At 33.0% G+C, this 18,015-nt stretch overlaps 1 protein-coding gene across 1 annotated transcript; it reads left to right on the plus strand.

Annotated features, from left to right (window-relative positions):
- Window positions 1-1,363: 1,363 nt before the first annotated feature.
- Window positions 1,364-10,886, plus strand: LOC111913936 (probable LRR receptor-like serine/threonine-protein kinase At1g53430). Its single transcript, XM_023909656.3, has 24 exons — window positions 1,364-1,729; window positions 3,583-3,772; window positions 3,870-3,941; window positions 4,042-4,110; window positions 4,183-4,254; window positions 4,337-4,408; window positions 5,881-5,952; window positions 6,042-6,113; window positions 6,187-6,258; window positions 6,364-6,438; window positions 6,532-6,603; window positions 6,706-6,774; window positions 6,867-6,932; window positions 7,002-7,061; window positions 7,146-7,190; window positions 7,388-7,437; window positions 7,524-7,879; window positions 7,978-8,176; window positions 8,267-8,401; window positions 8,491-8,609; window positions 8,712-8,922; window positions 9,015-9,252; window positions 9,348-9,498; window positions 10,342-10,886. Exons 1-24 carry the CDS (start codon window positions 1,591-1,593, stop codon window positions 10,732-10,734), a joined length of 3,069 nt encoding a protein of 1,022 aa, XP_023765424.2. The 5' UTR covers window positions 1,364-1,590; the 3' UTR covers window positions 10,735-10,886.
- The last annotated feature ends 7,129 nt before the right edge of the window (window positions 10,887-18,015 follow it).

Here is an 18,015-nt window from a genome sequence, read left to right on the forward strand (position 1 = left end):
TGAAAATGCATAAAATATGATGCAAAATGTTAATAAAAACTACCCTAAAAGATGCATAAAATGACATCTATCAACTCGGTACTGTACCTGAAAACGAACCGACACCGGTTCTTATATATCGGTCCTATAAAATCTCGTTAACCAATTTCCGGGTTTTCTGGGTTTTGGTCAATTCGAGTCGGATTTGGACCCACTTTCATCCCTACTGCATGCTTCCAACACAACTGTCTATCCTTTCATCATTACATGTCTTTTATTTTCCAGGCAATTATTTTGATTTAAAACAGACTAAATTACATGAATGGTTTGCGCGCTTGGTTCCTAACTTATTTTTTTAACTTAGAATGTCCCTACTGTTTGTTTTTGTTATGCACTTTGTCCCTACTATTTGTTTTTATTACGCGTTTGATCATTGTCTTACCTGAAAAGACTATAATTTAAATAGGAAAAAATGGTGAGGTAGGTAAGGTAAGGTGAGGGGTGGGGTTGGAGGTGTGTTTATTTAAATAATTTAAAAAATCAAGGGAAAATAGTCTTTTTAGGTAAGATAGGGACCAAACGCGTAACAAAAACAATCAGTAAGGATCTTCCGAGTCAAAAAAATAAGTTAGGGACCAAACACGCAAATTACCCTAAACCATAGGGACCATTCGTGTAATCTACTCTTTAAAATAACAAAAGCAAAAAATTATTTCTTCCACCTTTTGATTAATAAATTGAAATTACACTAATATATTAAAACGTTGTAAACTTTTTTTTTTACAAAACTTCATTAATGTGTGGTTTTGTTTTCCTTGGACCGTCGTCCAAAATAGAAAAAAGATGGGAGAGTAGTTATGCTGTCAACACCCAACATTCTTAAATTGTAGGTCATGGATGGAAAAAACACATTGATGAATGATTGAGACCACAAATTATAACACGACATAAGTGAAAATATTAATATTAATATGATAATAAATAAAAGATGTTTTATTATAAATGGTAAATTATATAAAAAGGAAACGTCTCTTATAAAAATATATTTCTAAAATAAAAATCAATAAAAAAATATTTTTTTACATCAATTATGTATAACTAATCGTATTAAAATAATACTCCAATCAGAAAACGAAAGAATAGTCATAAACATAGCTTTTGAAATGTTAACCGCAAATTAACACACGACAACGACAGGACCGTCAACCGTGTGTAAAGCTCGTCTTTAAATTTTAAAATTAAATGAAAATTTTTAATTGTTTTTATTAATTTCGTTGAAAAGCCAAAACTGGTCAAGAACGATGTATTTGAGACTTTGAGTTAGGTTAGTTGTAGGAAGGTGAGAAGATCGTTAGAGTTAACGGTAACGTTGCTGACGTGGCAATAGTTTATGTACCGACTCAACTTTGACGCCTGTTATCGTTAACAACTTGCCATTTTGTTTATGATTAGTTGATTACAGTATTCCCATCTCTCTGTGCAAATAAGTAACCCAACTGCAATCACCATTTATCTTCCCGCCTCTCTCTCTCTCTCTCTCTCTCTCTCTCTCTCACACACACATACACACACTGAGGAAGACGGCGAACTCTAGTCGGTGGAGGCGTTATAATGATCAAAGGAAGTCGCATTATAGAGTCGTTTCTATGGAAGATGTCGGGATTATTCAACTTCTTCATCCTTCTACTGTTCTTATCGACGAGTCTTCGTGATATCAGATCCGCCGCTCAGCTTTTGCCGGATGAAGAAGGTACAATTTTCCTTAATTTTTAGTTGCTCTCCGTTCATCAACATTTCTGTTGTTTTAGTCACTAGCTAGTTATTGTTCTGAATGTTTGAACGAATCTGATGGTTCTCTTGATTTTGACTTTGCAATTTGCGTTTCGAGAAATTTGATTTCGTAGTAAAGCTTTTATTTGGATAGTCGATGATAATCGTTATGTTATCCAGTCCCTCTTTTACCTTTTATGGAAGTCGCTTAAACATCTGATTTTATGCTCATTGAACTGTAAAAGGAAGCTGTACGGAATTGATTTCATGGTAAAGCAGATAAAAACATTTTTTTCCCAGAAGGTTACAAAAGTTTTGATTACTTCATTGACTTCATCGAAAATACTTTGATCTCTCCAAAAAGTTTGCCCAGATTTGGACTTGACCACATTTTAGCAATTTACTTTATATGATTATTCAAGTATGGGAATAAGATAACAAAAATTGAATATATGTCATCAATGATCTAAGATAATTGAGACGATAGGATAAAATATCAAAAAATTAGAAAAGTATAATACTTGTTACCTAGGTTTGACTCACTGTTAAGGGACAATATTTTATTGTTTTAATAAAAGCAAGTAATATTCTTTCGATATTATAGTAGTCCTTTTAAGACATTTCTTAATACAAATATCTTATCATTAATAATATTTAAAATACATACCGTTTAATAATATCAATAAAAATAAGATTATCACAATCAACACAAATAGTTAAGAATGTATTAATATAGCTACACCTTAATAATTAATATTGTTGACATGGTACAAAATCCATTTGCGCTTAATTATTGTAATAAATATCCAAGGTCATATGAAGTATTTATCGCAATAGGTTTGTATGGGTCCCAAAGTTCATATCAACTTGCATCCCTATAACCCTATTCAATTAATTCAGCCTTCAAAATTATGGATCTAATATAACGTGCTTCCTAGTTCCTTCACCTATTCACCCATGTCACCTTTGATGGCCCCTTCTATATATTGCTTTCTTTTTCGTAAAATTTTAACTTTACATAGAATAAAATAATACCCTACCTAACAATTTAATCCTATTCTACTTTGATTCCTTTTCTGCTTTTTTTCTTTTTTTTATATCATAGATGAAATAGTTATCTCATGTTCTACGGAGTTGGTTTAAAGGGCCCTCTCATAGTTTGACTTTGACCATATCGCGTTTGGCCAGCTGGATGCATTTAAGTCTTAGCCTTGATATAAAAAGACATATTTGATGTATGTAGATGTGTGGCTGAATGGATGTCGTTTTCTTTTCGTCAACCGTGCAAATTAAAATATATGAATTTATTTTTTCATTTTTTTTTGAACCAGCAAATGAAATATATATATATATATATATATATATATATATATATATATATATATATATATATATATATATATATATATATATATATATATATAAAGAGGGACTCCCCAGCAAGATGCAAGATGCTAGGAAAAACATACAATGAAAATTGAAACAGATGTAATGAAAACAAGATGAACTACAACCCAATGAAAGGGTTTTCATATAGCGTGTATAATTGACAATTTGACATTTATAATTTATAACCTACTTCCTTCTTGTGGGGATTTATTTCCCTTTCTCGATATAATTTCAATATCGTTCGTTATGATCTTGATCCATTCCTCTAAACAGTTTAAAAATTAACAAGGAAGTTTGTTCTTTTCCACCAATCTACAATCATGTATTGACCTTTTACCAAGTTTCTGAACAATTCAACTTATAATGAAAGTTTGACAGCTATATGCATGACTAAATAATAAATGCCAGTTTATATATAATTCCCTTTTTTTTTGTTTGTAACAGTTGAAACTATGAGAGTGATAGCCTCAAAGCTAGGAAACATTAGGTGGAATGTTTCTAAAGATTCATGCACTACAGGTGTAGGGCTACAACAGATAATTTCCACTGATAGGAGAGAGCTTATGGAAGTTGGTAGCAATGTAACTTGCAACTGTAACATCACTAATAGTACTTTTTGCCACATAACAAACATGTATGCATCTATCTTTCTTTCTATAACATATTCTATTAATTAATTATGTCACTAATCAATGTTTACTGATATTTTCAATACTTGTATTAAATTTCAGCCAGATGAAAAAATTGAACGTGACTGGAGTTTTACCTGAAGAATTTGCAAATCTCACTTTTCTGCAAGAAATGTAAATCCACCAATCACCATCAATTTCTAATTATGTTAAATTAGTAATTTTATTACGCCTGTTGTAATTAATATGATACATTTTTCATATATACATACAGAGATCTGACTCGCAACTATATCAGTGGCCCTATTCCCAAACGTTTCAGCGAGCTTCCTCTTATCGTTTTGTAAGTTACTTTTTGTTTCAAATTTCCCATTTTGCCCTTGTGAATGTACTTTTGACAATGTATTTTCCATAGGGGTGTTTTGGGGAACCGCATCAATGGTTCCATACCTGAAGAATTAGCTGATATTTCTACACTCGAGGAACTGTAAGTAAAGATCCTTCATCCTTGCATTTCATGTCTACTGTATATCATATGAATAATATGAATTTACTATTTTGACCTTTAGGGTTGTGGAAGACAATTTGCTTGGAGGACTACTTCCTCCACAACTTGGACGCTTGTCTCGCTTGAGAAGATTGTAAGATTATTTTATATAGACAAAACTGCAAAAATAGTCCCTGTGGTTTGCATTTTTTCAGGAAACAAGTCCAAACAGTGACTTTTTTTGATTCGTGGTCCTTTTGGAGTGGTTTGTATATGAAAATGGTCCCTCCGAAAATTGAAATGACCATAATACCCTTGGGGTATTTATTTTTCATTTTTCTTTCATTTTATTTTTAAATTTAATATTTATTTATATATTTTAACAATTAAATAATAAAGGATCTCTCTCTCTCTCTCTCTCTCTCTCTCTCTCTCTCTCTCTCTCTCTCTCTCTCTCTCTCTCTCTCTCTCTCTCTCTCTGGTTGACTGCGAAAGAAACCACCAGAGTGGTTGCAAATTCTGGCGAGATCGAAAGGGAAAAGAGCCCTCGTTCCCCTCTTCTTCCTCTGTTGCTTGGAGCCACCTAACGCACCAGGATTGTCGAGAAAACACAACCCAGAACACCTCTTTCCTTGCATAATTGTTGGATCAGAAAAGAAAGAACAGTCTATCTCCCTCGCCACCGCAGATGACAGTGACCACCCAGTTGCCGCCGTTGATGAAGAGTAAACCCACAAAGGGTCGCCGATCTAGATGGACCCCCTTCTCCCTCCTCGCGATTTTTGATCGACCACTAGACAACCTCTCTTGCTGTTTCGTCAGTTCTTTTCTCAATCTGATGAAAATGAATGCGCCTCCCCTTTCTGAATTTTGATCCACCACCAACTGAACAAGATCATCATGATTTGGATTTAGGGAATTTCTAGAAGAGTACTTTGAACTCATAACAACACCATACAAGACCTGAACCCTCTTCTCGGGTTAACTTACCCCATCCATCACATTCCACCAATCCAGAACAAATCTCAAATCTCACCGATCAAAACCATCATCTGGGGTTCAGATTAGATTTAGGGTTCTTGAGACCAATCTTCCTAAGATCATAGTACTATCTCATAATCAACATCAACCTTTTCTGGATGAAGCTTTCATTCTGTTTGTAGTACCACCGGAAATCGAGATTTGGGTGTAGTAACATCGGCGATTTGGGTGTGTTCCTACTGGAAATCAGAGAAGATGAACAGGTGAGCAAAGAAGGGGAGATTAGTGATGGGTGTGTTTCCATCTGTTCTTGATTTTAAGAGAGAGAGAGAGAGAGAGAGAGAGATAAGTGGGCCCAAATTAATTATTTAATTCCTTTTTTATTTAAATTAAATAGAAAAAACATAAAAAATATATCAGAAGGGCATTATAGTCATTTCAATTTTACGAGGGACCAAATTTACATACAAACATGGCCAAAAGGACCACGAATCAAAAAAAGTCGGGGTTTGGACTAAAACCCCAAAAAAATGCATACCACAGGGACCATTTTTGCAATTTTGTCTTTTATATATGTCATATACTTCTTTTATGATGTTTATATTTTAGTGTTGTTAACAAGGAAAACTTTTTTTTTAATTGCAGCGTTGCTTCTGCAAATAACTTTACTGGAACTATACCAGATTCTTATGGCAGTCTGACTAATTTAGAAGATTTGTAAGTCAGATATCTTTTATAAATTATAATCATATTTATTAAATAGTCTATATAAATTATTGAATCCTTTTTTTTTTACATTTTTGCAGTAGGATAGATGGGAGTACATTATCTGGGAGTATACCTGATTTTATCGGAAACTGGAGAAATCTCACAAGACTGTGAGTATTATTTTACCCTGTTTATTGTCATAAATAATTTTAAAACTTTAATCATTTATAATTTATTTTGCAGTGATATGCAAGGAACGAACATGTCTGGACCTATTCCTTCTACAATATCTCGGTTGAGAAACTTGGAATCATTGTGAGAAGACCACATTATTTTATTTTTGTTGAATTTTCGGTCAATAAAGTTGTGTTAAATTGTTAATAGACTTTAGCGTTATACTTACTTTATATTTTATATCAGGAGGATATCTGATTTGACTGGATCATCAAGTACGCCATTTCCTAATGTGCGGAATATGACAAGTTTGGAGGATTTGTGAGTTGATAAAATTATTTAATTGTATGAAAGAAAATGAAATAATTTAACATAGTAAGTGTGTTGTAATACTTATATTTAATTTTGATACAGGGTTTTCAGAAATTGTTTGCTTACCGGCTCAATACCTACTTACATTAATGGTCGATCCAGTTTAAAAGAAATGTAAGTCAGTTACTAGTATTCATGTTAAGCGTTTTTTTTGGTGCTATAGTTTTATTAATTTAAACTTTTTTTATCTGAATTTTTTTTTTTTTTTATTTACAGAGACCTGAGCTTCAACCAGCTGAATGGTTCAATACCCGATTCATTTCAATTTGTAGACTTTGACAGCTTGTATGCAATTACTTGTCACAATTTTATTTCCTTTTTGATTTTGAGGTTAAATTTGTTATTTGGGAATGTAATATTATTGTCCATGGATGAAGGTTTCTGAATAACAACTTACTATCCGGAGGGATTCCACAATGGATATTTGCTCGCACAGACAAGATGTAAGCATGTTGCTATTATATTAATGTTATGGAGTTGGAGCTAAAAGATTACCATTATGTTAAATGCAGTGACTTATCTTACAACGATTTTACAAATACTACACAGCAAACGTGTGGGTCATCTAGAGTGTGAGTTTTTACCTATTTTACCTTTTACCATATACTTTTTTATTTTCATTGATCACTAATTATATATACATTTATTTATAACAGGAATTTGGTTTCAGCCCTGTCACCTTCATCCCCTGCAACCAACAGGTTTGTCCTATGTCAACCCATTCACATAAAAAGCAGAGAATAGCAATGTACATAAAAAAAAAACTGATAAAAGCAGTGTACTTTACTATTTTGGGTAAAAAAAAAATTAAATCACATTGCTTATATTGGTATAAAGAGTAAAGTATGTTGCTATTGGTATAAAGAGTAAACTTTAATGATGTTAATGACTCTTTCAGAGAAAGTTGGTGTTTAAGAGACGAAATTGGTTGCAGTAGAAACCCCAACTGTAAGAAATTACTAAAAAAACTCTTGTCTATTTTGTAAATTATTATATTATATCAGTATCTAAATAATCATTATCTGAAATTCCAGATCATTCGTTGTTTATTAACTGTGGTGGAGAAAGCACAGTGTTTGAAGGAAATGAATATCAAAAAGATGCAACCAACGAGCAATCTTACTTCTATACAGAATCGGATGGATGGGCTTATAGCAGTACGGGTGTTTTCATGGGCTCTGGTACTGCCCCATTTACTGGAACCAATACGGGTGTGACAGGTGGCGAAATATACACAACAGCTCGCTTTTCTCCAACTTCACTTAGGTACTACGGATTATGTTTGAGGGAAGGGAGTTATAAAGTGAGGCTCCATTTTGCTGAAATCAGTTTCACGAATGATTCCACATTTGCAAGCCTTGGAAGACGCTATTTCGATATATCAATCCAAGTCAGTAATAATAATAATAAAGTGTATAATATAATAACACTTCCCAATTTTTTTTGATTGTATATAAATTTTAGTTTATGAATTTAATTTTGTTTTAGGGTGTTTTGGAGCGGAAAGACTTTAGTATTGTGGAAAGAGCTGGAGGTGTTGGAAATGGGACCTACATAGATTTTGATAATGTTACGGTTACTGGTAGCACGTTGGAGATTCACTTGTATTGGGCTGGAAAGGGGACAACTGGCGTTCCGGAGCGAGGTGTTTATGGACCTCTTTTATCTGCCATCGCAATTACACCAAGTAAGTAATAGTGTCCTACTATCCCACCTTTTTAAGTGGAACAAAAAATTGAAGAATCAGGCCTAAATAACTTATTTGACCTTGTTGCAGACTATAATGTCAGTACAGGCGGGATTTCTGCTGGAGCTATTGCTGGAATTGTGATTGGTTCATGCGCGTTTGTAGTCCTAATTTTAGCTCTGCTTTGGTGGAGAGGCTATATTGGAGGAGACAAAGAAGATAAAGGCAAGACACAATATACATAAAAATAAATAAAAAATTATGTCTGTAAGATTTTATACAGTTCTAACTGCTTTTAATTGTTGTAACAACAGAGCTTCGAGCGCTTGAATTACAAACGGGGTATTTCAGCCTGCGACAAATTAAAGCTGCTACTCATAACTTTGATCCTGCAAACAAGATCGGTGAAGGAGGATTTGGACCAGTTTATAAGGTAAGTTTCAAATGTGGCATCTTATTCGGGCAAAATTGCAGAAAATAGTAACATTCCATTTTTATATTTATATTAAAGTTTTTGCGTTTTGTGGAATCACAGGGTGTACTCTCGGATGGTTCTGAGATTGCTGTGAAGCAACTTTCAGCCAGATCAAAACAGGGAAACCGTGAGTTTGTGACTGAAATAGGAATGATATCTGCTTTACAACATCCAAATCTCGTGAAGCTTTATGGTTGTTGTATTGAAGGCAAAGAGTTGTTGCTTGTATACGAATACCTCATCAACAACAGTCTCGCACGTGCCCTTTTTGGTAAATAACTAAATACTTTTAATATTTTTCACTATCCATCTTGCAGTTTCCTGGTTGTTTTTAAACAAAAAAAAAATGGGAATTTTTTATAGGTAAAGAGAACCAGAAGCTTAATTTGGACTGGTCAACAAGAAAGAAGATATGTATGGGAATCGCAAAGGGATTGGCTTATTTACATGAGGAATCAAGATTGAAAATAGTTCATAGAGACATAAAGGCCACAAATGTGCTTCTTGATAAGGATTTAAACGCTAAAATATCGGATTTTGGTTTGGCAAAACTTGATGAAGAAGAGGATACTCATATCAGCACACGAATTGCTGGAACAATGTGAGACTACTTATTATCTTTTTTTATTATTATTATATCATTTATCATTTAATTTCATTAAAAATGTGACATATTTTTATGGTGTAAATATGTAGAGGGTATATGGCTCCGGAATATGCAATGAGAGGATACTTGACGGATAAAGCAGATGTTTACAGCTTTGGAGTTGTGTTGTTGGAGATTGTGAGTGGGAAAAGCAACACAAATTATAGGCCAAAGGAAGAGTTTGTCTACCTTCTCGACTGGGTAACTTCAATTTTTTAATACAATTGCAAGAAATAGCAACACACTTTTCCTTTTTTTTCCATATATGGGCGATATACTTTATTTTTTATACATACTGGTTACCATTTGAATTTTTTTTCAACTTTTCTCTTATGTGATAATATTTGAAGATTTGGCAGTTTTTTGCCACATCATCATTGGTTGCATACCACATAAGCAAATAAGTCAATTCAATTTCAATCTGAGTTTAGCTCATTTTTTCGATTTTGGTTCATGAAGTTTCCTTTTTTCAGTTTTCCTCCTTGTTTGTGGGTTTTCATAAGGGTTTTGGTCCCTGAAATTTCCTTTTTCACAGTTTTGGTCCTTATTTGAGGTTTTCGTAATGCATTTGGTCCCCGATCCAAATAAAATGACTATATTACCCTCCCTCATAATTCTCTTTGTAAAATTTGAAATATAATAATAATGCAAAACTAAAACTAAAACAAATAACACATATCTATAAAAAAATCAGACAAAGGTTAGTATAGTCATTTTGCTTTAAGCAGGGACCAAAAGCATTGCAAAAACAAGAAATAAGGACCGAAATTGCAAAAAGGATACATTAGGGACCAAAACCAAAAAATGAGCTAAATCAAAAACCAAAACTGTAGTTTCACTCGAAGCGAAAAAGTTGAATGAAAACTCAAATTCGTTAAAAACTGTTGTGTTTGGTAGAAAATCACAAGTACATTGCTATTATGGGTAAAAACTAAAGTATATTGTTCATATTTATTACAATGGGAAAGTACGTTGCTATTTTCCATTATTTTTTAACGGGTATTTCCCTTAAGGCCAAAATTGATAACTTTTGTTTGTAATCAGGCGTATGTTCTACAAGAGCAAGGGGGTCTCTTGGACTTAGTGGACGCAGGTCTTGTTAAATACTCAAAAGACGAAGCATTGATGATGTTAAATTTGGCTATCTTATGCACGAATATATCACCCACACTTCGCCCACCAATGTCATCAGTCGTCAAAATGTTGGAAGGGAAATTACCACTTCTACCCCCAGTGGTGAAACGAGGGGTGGGGAATACTGACATGAAGTTTAAAGCTTTTGACATGATGTCACATGATAGTCAAACACAAGTCTCAACTATCTCAGCAGATAGTCAAGGCCCCAGTCTCTGGAATGATACATCGTTGTATAAGGATGAGACACAGGAGAGTACGTCTTCTGAGACGAAGCTTCTTCCTGATCTTTATGAAGTTTGAATCCATAATTTATTTCTTCATTTATACCTATATTGTACATGTGTGAGTTGTACAAAATATGTTTAAATTTTGGTTGTAGATCGATTATCACAATGTAATTTTTGCAAAATTTTGTTTAAATTTGTCTCATGGGCTATGGTTTTTTACATCAATTATGTATATAACTAATCGCGTTAAAAATAATAAAACAGAAGACGAAAGAATAGTCATAAACATAGCTTTTGAAATGTTAACCGCAAATTAAAATACGACAACGACAGGACCGTGTGTTAAGCTCGTCTTTTAATTTTAAAATTAAATGAAAATTTTAAATTGTTTTTATTAATTTCGTTGAAAAGTCAAAACTGGTCAAGAACGATGTATTTGAGACTTTGAGTTAGGTTAGTTGTTAGGAAGATGAGAAGATCGTTAAAGTTAACGGTAACGTTGCTGACATGGCAATAGTTTATCTACCGACTCAAATTTGACTCCCGTTATCGTTAACAACTTGCCATTTTGTTTATGATTAGTTGATTACTGTATTCCATCTCTCTGCAATTAAAAAACCCAACTGCAATCGCCATTTATAGAAACCCAACTGCAGTCGCCATTTATCTTCCCGCCTCTCTCTCTCTCTCTCTCTCTCTCTCTCTCTCTCTCTCTCTGAGGAAGACGGAGAACTCTAGTCGGTGGAGGCGTTATAATGATAAAAGGAAGTCGCATTATAGAGTCGTTTCTATGGAAGATGTCGGGATTATTCAACTTCTTCATCCTTCTACTGTTCTTATCGACGAGTCTTCGTGATACCAGATCCGCTGCTCAGCTTTTGCCTGATAAAGAAGGTACGGTTTTCTTTAATTTTTAATTGATCTCCGTTCATCAACGTTTCTGTTGTTTTAGTCACTACTTATATATTGTTCTGAATGTTTGAACGAATCTGATGGTTCTCTTGATTTTGACTTTGCAATTTGCTTTTCGAGAATATTGATTTCGGAGTAAAGCTTTATTTGGATTGTCGATGATAATCGTTATGTTATCCAGTCTCTCTTTTACCTTTATGGAAGTCGCTTAAACATCTGTTTTTGTGCTCATTGAACTGTAAAAGGAAGCTGTACGGAATTGATTTCATGGTAAAGCAGATAAAACCATTTTTTTCCCAGAAGGTTACAAAAGTTTTGATTACTTCACTGACTTCATCGAAAATACTTTGATCTCTCCAAAAAGTTTTCCCAGATTTGGACTTGACCACATTTTAGCAATTTACTTTATATAAATTGTTATATATATATATATATATATATATATATATATATATATATATATATATATATATATATATATATATATAACAATTTAGGGGGTGTTTGGCATAGCTTTTCACAGCCAAAAGTCATTTTTGTAAAAGAAAAAATACAAAAAAATATTTGGCAAATTAGTAACTTTTGGAATTTTAATACAAGGAAAAGCATTTTTTTGGAAAAGTCAGGATTTCCTGATTTTTTTGTAACTTTTTGAAAAAGAACTTTTGAACTTTTAAAAGCTAAACCAAACACGCCCTTAGTCCTTTTCTACTTTGATTCCTTTACTGCTTTTTTTTTTTTATCATCGACGAAATAGTTATCTCATGTTCTACGGGGACTTGAAGGAGTTGGTTTAAAGGGCCCTTTCTCAGATAGTTTGACTTTGACCATATGGCGTTTGGCCAGCTGGATGCATTTAAGGCTAGCCTTGATATAAAAAAAATAAAAATAAAAAGACATATTTGATGTATGTAGATGTGCGGCTGAATGGATGTCGTTTTCTTTTCGTCAACCATGCAAAAATATATGTTTTTTTTTTTTCCATATAGCGTGTATAATTGACATTTATAATTTATAACCTACTTCTTGTGGGGATTTATTTCCACTTTTTTGATATAATTTCAATATCGTTCGTTATGATCTTGATCCATTCCTCTAAACAGTTTAAAAAATTAACAAGGAAGTTTGTTCTTTTCCACCAATCTACAAACATGTATTGACCTTTTACCAAGTTTCTGAACAATTCAACTTATTATGAAAGTTTGACAGCTATATGCATGACTAAATAATAAATGCCAGTTTATATATAATTCCCTTTTTTTTTGTTTGTAACAGTTGAAGCTATGAGAGTGATAGCCTCAAAGCTACAAAACACTAGGTGGAATGTTTCTAGAGATTCATGCACTACAGGTGTAGGGCTACAACAGATAATTTCCAATGATACTAGAGCTGCAAGGAGACATCTTATGGAAGTTGGAAGCAATGTAACTTGCAACTGTAACATCACTAATAGTACTTTTTGCCACATAACAAACATGTATGCATCTATCTTTCTTTCTATAACATATTCTATTAATTAATTATGTCACTAATCAATGTTTACTTGATATTTTCAATACTTGTATTAAATTGTAGCCAGGTGAAAAAAATGAACTTGAACGGAGTTTTACCTGAGGAATTTGCAAATCTCACTTTTCTGCAAGAAATGTAAATCCACCAATCACCATCAATTTCTAATTATGTTAAATTAATAACTTTATTACGCCCTATGCTCCTTAATAAATGAAGGTTTTTTTGACACTTGTCATTTTGTGGTAGTTTTGAATAAATGTTTTTTCTATTTGTCATTTTCTTATTTTTTTTTATCTTTCTTAATTAACACATCATATTTACACCTTAATTAATAATTTCCTTAATTGAAAATACCCAATAAATTACAATATTACAACTCTCATATAGTATTTAATATGTTTCCTTTTAAATTCAAATTTTAAATTTCAAATTTAAATAAATCTTTGTTTAAAACTTCATATTTAATTTTTTTTGTTTTATCCAACCCGTATAATATACGGGTCTCACAACTAGTTGTAATTAATATGATACATTTTTCATACATACAGAGATCTGACTCGCAACTATATCGGTGGCCCTATTCCCGCAAGATTCAGCCAGCTTCCTCTTATTATTTTGTAAGTTACTTTTTGTTTCAAATTTCCATTTTTGCCCTTGTGAATATACTTTTGACACTGTATTTTCCATAGGAGTATTGGGGGGAATCGCATCAGTGGTTCCATACCTGCACAATTAGCTAATATTTCTACACTTGAGGAACTGTAAGCAAAGATTCTTGGTTTTCGTCTTTACCCTTTAATCATATCATATGAGACCTTATAATGAATTTACTATTTTGACCTTTAATTAGGGTCGTGGAAAACAACTTGCTTGGAGGACCGCTTCCTCCACAACTTGGACGCTTGTCTCGCTTGAGAAGATTGTAAGATTAATTTAATATATAATGTTTATATTTTAATGTTGTTAACAAGATTTTTTTTTGTTTTTTTTTTATTGCAGCGTTGCTTCTGCAAATAACTTTACTGGAACTATACCGGTTTCATATGGCAATCTGGCTAATTTAGAACAGTTGTAAGTCATAGATATCTTTTATTAATTATAGCGAGTCATTAAATACTATATATAAATTATTTAATCCTTTTTTTTTTTTTTTACATTTCTTGCAGTAGGATAGATGGGAGTAAATTATCTGGGAGAATACCTGATTTTATCGGAAACTGGAAAAATCTCACAATACTGTGAGTATTATTTTACTCTCTTTGTTTTCATAATAAATTTTAAAACTTCAATCATATATAATTTATTTTGCAGTGATATGCAAGGAACGAGCATGTCTGGACCCATTCCTTCTACAATATCTCTGTTGAAAAAACTGAAATCATTGTGAGAAAGAGCACATTATTTTATTTTTGTTAAATTTTCAGTCACTAGTTTTCTGGTAATAGACTTTATTAACATTGAACTTATTTTATATCAGGAGGATATCTGATTTGGCTGGATCATCGAGTTCACCATTTCCTAATCTGGAGGCTATGACAAACATAGAGGATTTGTGAGTTGATTAAATAATTTGTGTGAAAGAAAATAAAAAGTGTGTTATAATACTTACATATAATTTTGCTACAGGATTTTGAGAAATTGTTTGCTTACTGGCCCACTACCTGACTACATTGATGGAGGATATGACGATTTAAAAAACATGTAAGTCAGTTGCTAATAGTAGTATTCATGTTAAGATTATTTTTTTGACACTTTGTGCGATAGTTTTATTGCTTAAATTTTTGTCTGAACTGTTTTTTTTTATTTGCAGAGACCTGAGCTTCAACCAGCTGAATGATTCAATTCCCGAATTATTTCAATTTATAGACTTTGACACCTTGTATGCAACGCAACTACTTCATAAGATGTTATAATTTATTTCCTATTTTAATTTTGAGGTTAAATTTTTTATTTTGAGATCTAATATTGTCCATGTACGTAGGTTTCTAAATAACAACTCGCTATCCGGAGATATTCCACCATGGATGTTCACTCGCACAGACAAAATGTAAGTGATACCCATGGCCTTGACTATTATTATTAGACCAAATTTCAAGACAAAAATAAAATAAAAATAAAGTAAGTCTGTTGCTATTATGTTAAAAGATTAGCACTATGTTTATTGCAGTGACTTATCTTACAACAATTTTGCAAATAGTACACAGCAAACTTGTGGGTCATCTAGAGTGTGAGTTTTCCTATTCTATCCTTCCGTTACCATATCATAATATCATTACTTTCTATTTTCATTGATCACTAATTATATATACATTATTTATAACAGGAATTTGGTTTCAGCCTTGTCACCTTCATCCCCTGCACCCAACAGGCATGTCCCATTTCAACCCGTTCACATAAAACTTTTTCAACTGTTTACAATGATGTTACCTAACATATTAATGAATCTTTTAGAGAAAGTTGGTGTTTAAGAGACGAAATTGGTTGCAGCAGAAGCCCCAAGTGTAAGAAATTACTAAACAAAAACAACCCTTCCCTTTTTGTAACGTATCTAAATCTTGAAATGTATCTGAAATTCCAGATCATTCGTTGTTTATCAACTGTGGTGGAGATAGCACAGTGTTTGATGGAAACGAATATCAAAAAGATGTAACCAACGAGCAATCTTACTTCTATTCTGAATCGGATGGATGGGCTTATAGCGCTAATGGTGTTTTCATGGGCAACAGTAGTGCCCCATTTGTTGGAACCAATACGGATGTAAGAGATGCTAAAATATACACAACAGCTCGCTTTTCTCCAACTTCACTTAGGTACTACGGATTATGTTTGAGGGAAGGAAGTTATAAAGTGAGGCTCCATTTCGCTGAAATCAGTTACACAAATGATTCCACATTTGCAAGCCTTGGAAGACGCTATTTCGATATATCAATCCAGGTCAGTAACAATAATAACCCAATTTTTTTTATTGTATATTTTTAGTTATGGATTTAATTTTGTTTTATAGGGTGTTTTGGAACGGAAAGACTTTAATATTGTGGAAAAAGCTGGAGGAGTTCGAATGGGGACCTTCCTAGATTTTGATAATGTTACGGTTACTGGTAGCACGTTGGAGATTCACTTGTACTGGGCTGGAAAAGGGACAACTGGCATTCCGGAGCGAGGTGTTTATGGACCTCTTTTATCTGCCATCGCAATAACACCAAGTAAGTAATAGTGTACTACTATCCCACTGGGACAAAAAATTGAAGAATCGGGCCTAAAAGCATGTGTAAATTACTTATTTGACCTTGTTGCAGACTATAAAGTCAGTACAGGCGGGATTTCTGCTGGAGCTATTGCTGGAATTGTGATTGGTTCATGCGCGTTTATAGTCCTAATTTTAGCTCTGCTTTGGTGGAGAGGCTATATTGGAGGAGACAAAGAAGATAAAGGCAAGACACAATATACATAAAAATAAATAAAAAATTATGTCTGTAAGATTTTATACAGTTCTAACTGCTTTCAATTGTTGTAACAACAGAGCTTCGAGCGCTTGAATTACAAACGGGGTATTTCAGCCTGCGACAAATTAAATCCGCTACTCATAACTTTGATCATGCAAATAAGATCGGTGAAGGAGGGTTTGGACCGGTTTATAAGGTAAGTTTCAAATGTGGCCTCTTATTTGGGCAAATTGCAGAAAATAGTAATATTCCATTTTTATATTTATATTTAAGTTTATGCGTTTTGTTGAATCACAGGGTGTACTCTCGGATGGTTCTGAGATTGCTGTGAAGCAACTTTCAGCCAGATCAAAACAGGGAAACCGTGAGTTTGTGACTGAAATAGGAATGATATCTGCTTTACAACATCCAAATCTTGTGAAGCTTTATGGTTGTTGTATCGAGGGAAAAGAGTTGTTGCTTGTATATGAATACCTCATCAACAACAGTCTCGCACGTGCCCTTTTTGGTAAATAACCACAAACATTTAATAGTTTTCACTATGAATCATGCAATTTCTTGGGGTTTTTTAAAAAATGTGAATTTTTTATAGGTAAAGAGAACCAGAAGCTTAATTTGGACTGGTCAACAAGAAAGAAGATATGTATGGGAATCGCAAAGGGATTGGCTTATTTACATGAGGAATCAAGATTGAAAATAGTTCATAGAGACATAAAGGCCACAAATGTGCTTCTTGATAAGGATTTAAACGCTAAAATATCGGATTTTGGTTTGGCAAAACTTGATGAAGAAGAGGATACTCATATCAGCACACGAATTGCTGGAACTATGTGAGCAAGCGTATTATCTTTTTTTTATATATTTATATTTTTTTTATCATGTCAATTCATTAAAAGTCTAACATATTTTAATGGTGGAAATTTGTAGAGGATATATGGCTCCAGAATATGCAATGAGAGGATACTTGACGGATAAAGCAGATGTTTACAGCTTTGGAGTTGTGTTGTTGGAGATTGTGAGTGGGAAAAGCAACACAAATTATAGGCCAAAGGAAGAGTTTGTCTACCTTCTCGACTGGGTAACTTCAATTTTTTTAATAAAATTGCAGCAAATAGCAACTTACTTTTCCCTTTTTACGTATATGAGCAATGTATCTACGGTTTTCTTCCAAAACAATATTTTTTAAAACTGGTTACTATTTCATTTTTTTTTTCAAATTTTTGTTTATATGGTAATATTTGATGATTTGGCAATTGTTTCCCACACATCATTGGTTGCATGCCACATAAGCAAAACAGTAAATTACAATTTCAATCTATGAGTTTAGTTCATTTTTTTGGTTCTGGTTCATGAAGTTTCCTTTCTGCAGTTTTGGTCCTTATTTGTGGATTTTAGTCCCTGAAGTTTTCTTTCTCACAGTTTTGGTCCTTATTTGAGGTTTTCATAACGGCTTTGGTCCCTGATGCAAGTAAAATGACTATATTACC

This window comes from Lactuca sativa, chromosome 7 (assembly GCF_002870075.4).
Source record: "Lactuca sativa cultivar Salinas chromosome 7, Lsat_Salinas_v11, whole genome shotgun sequence".
NCBI lineage: Eukaryota > Viridiplantae > Streptophyta > Magnoliopsida > Asterales > Asteraceae > Lactuca > Lactuca sativa.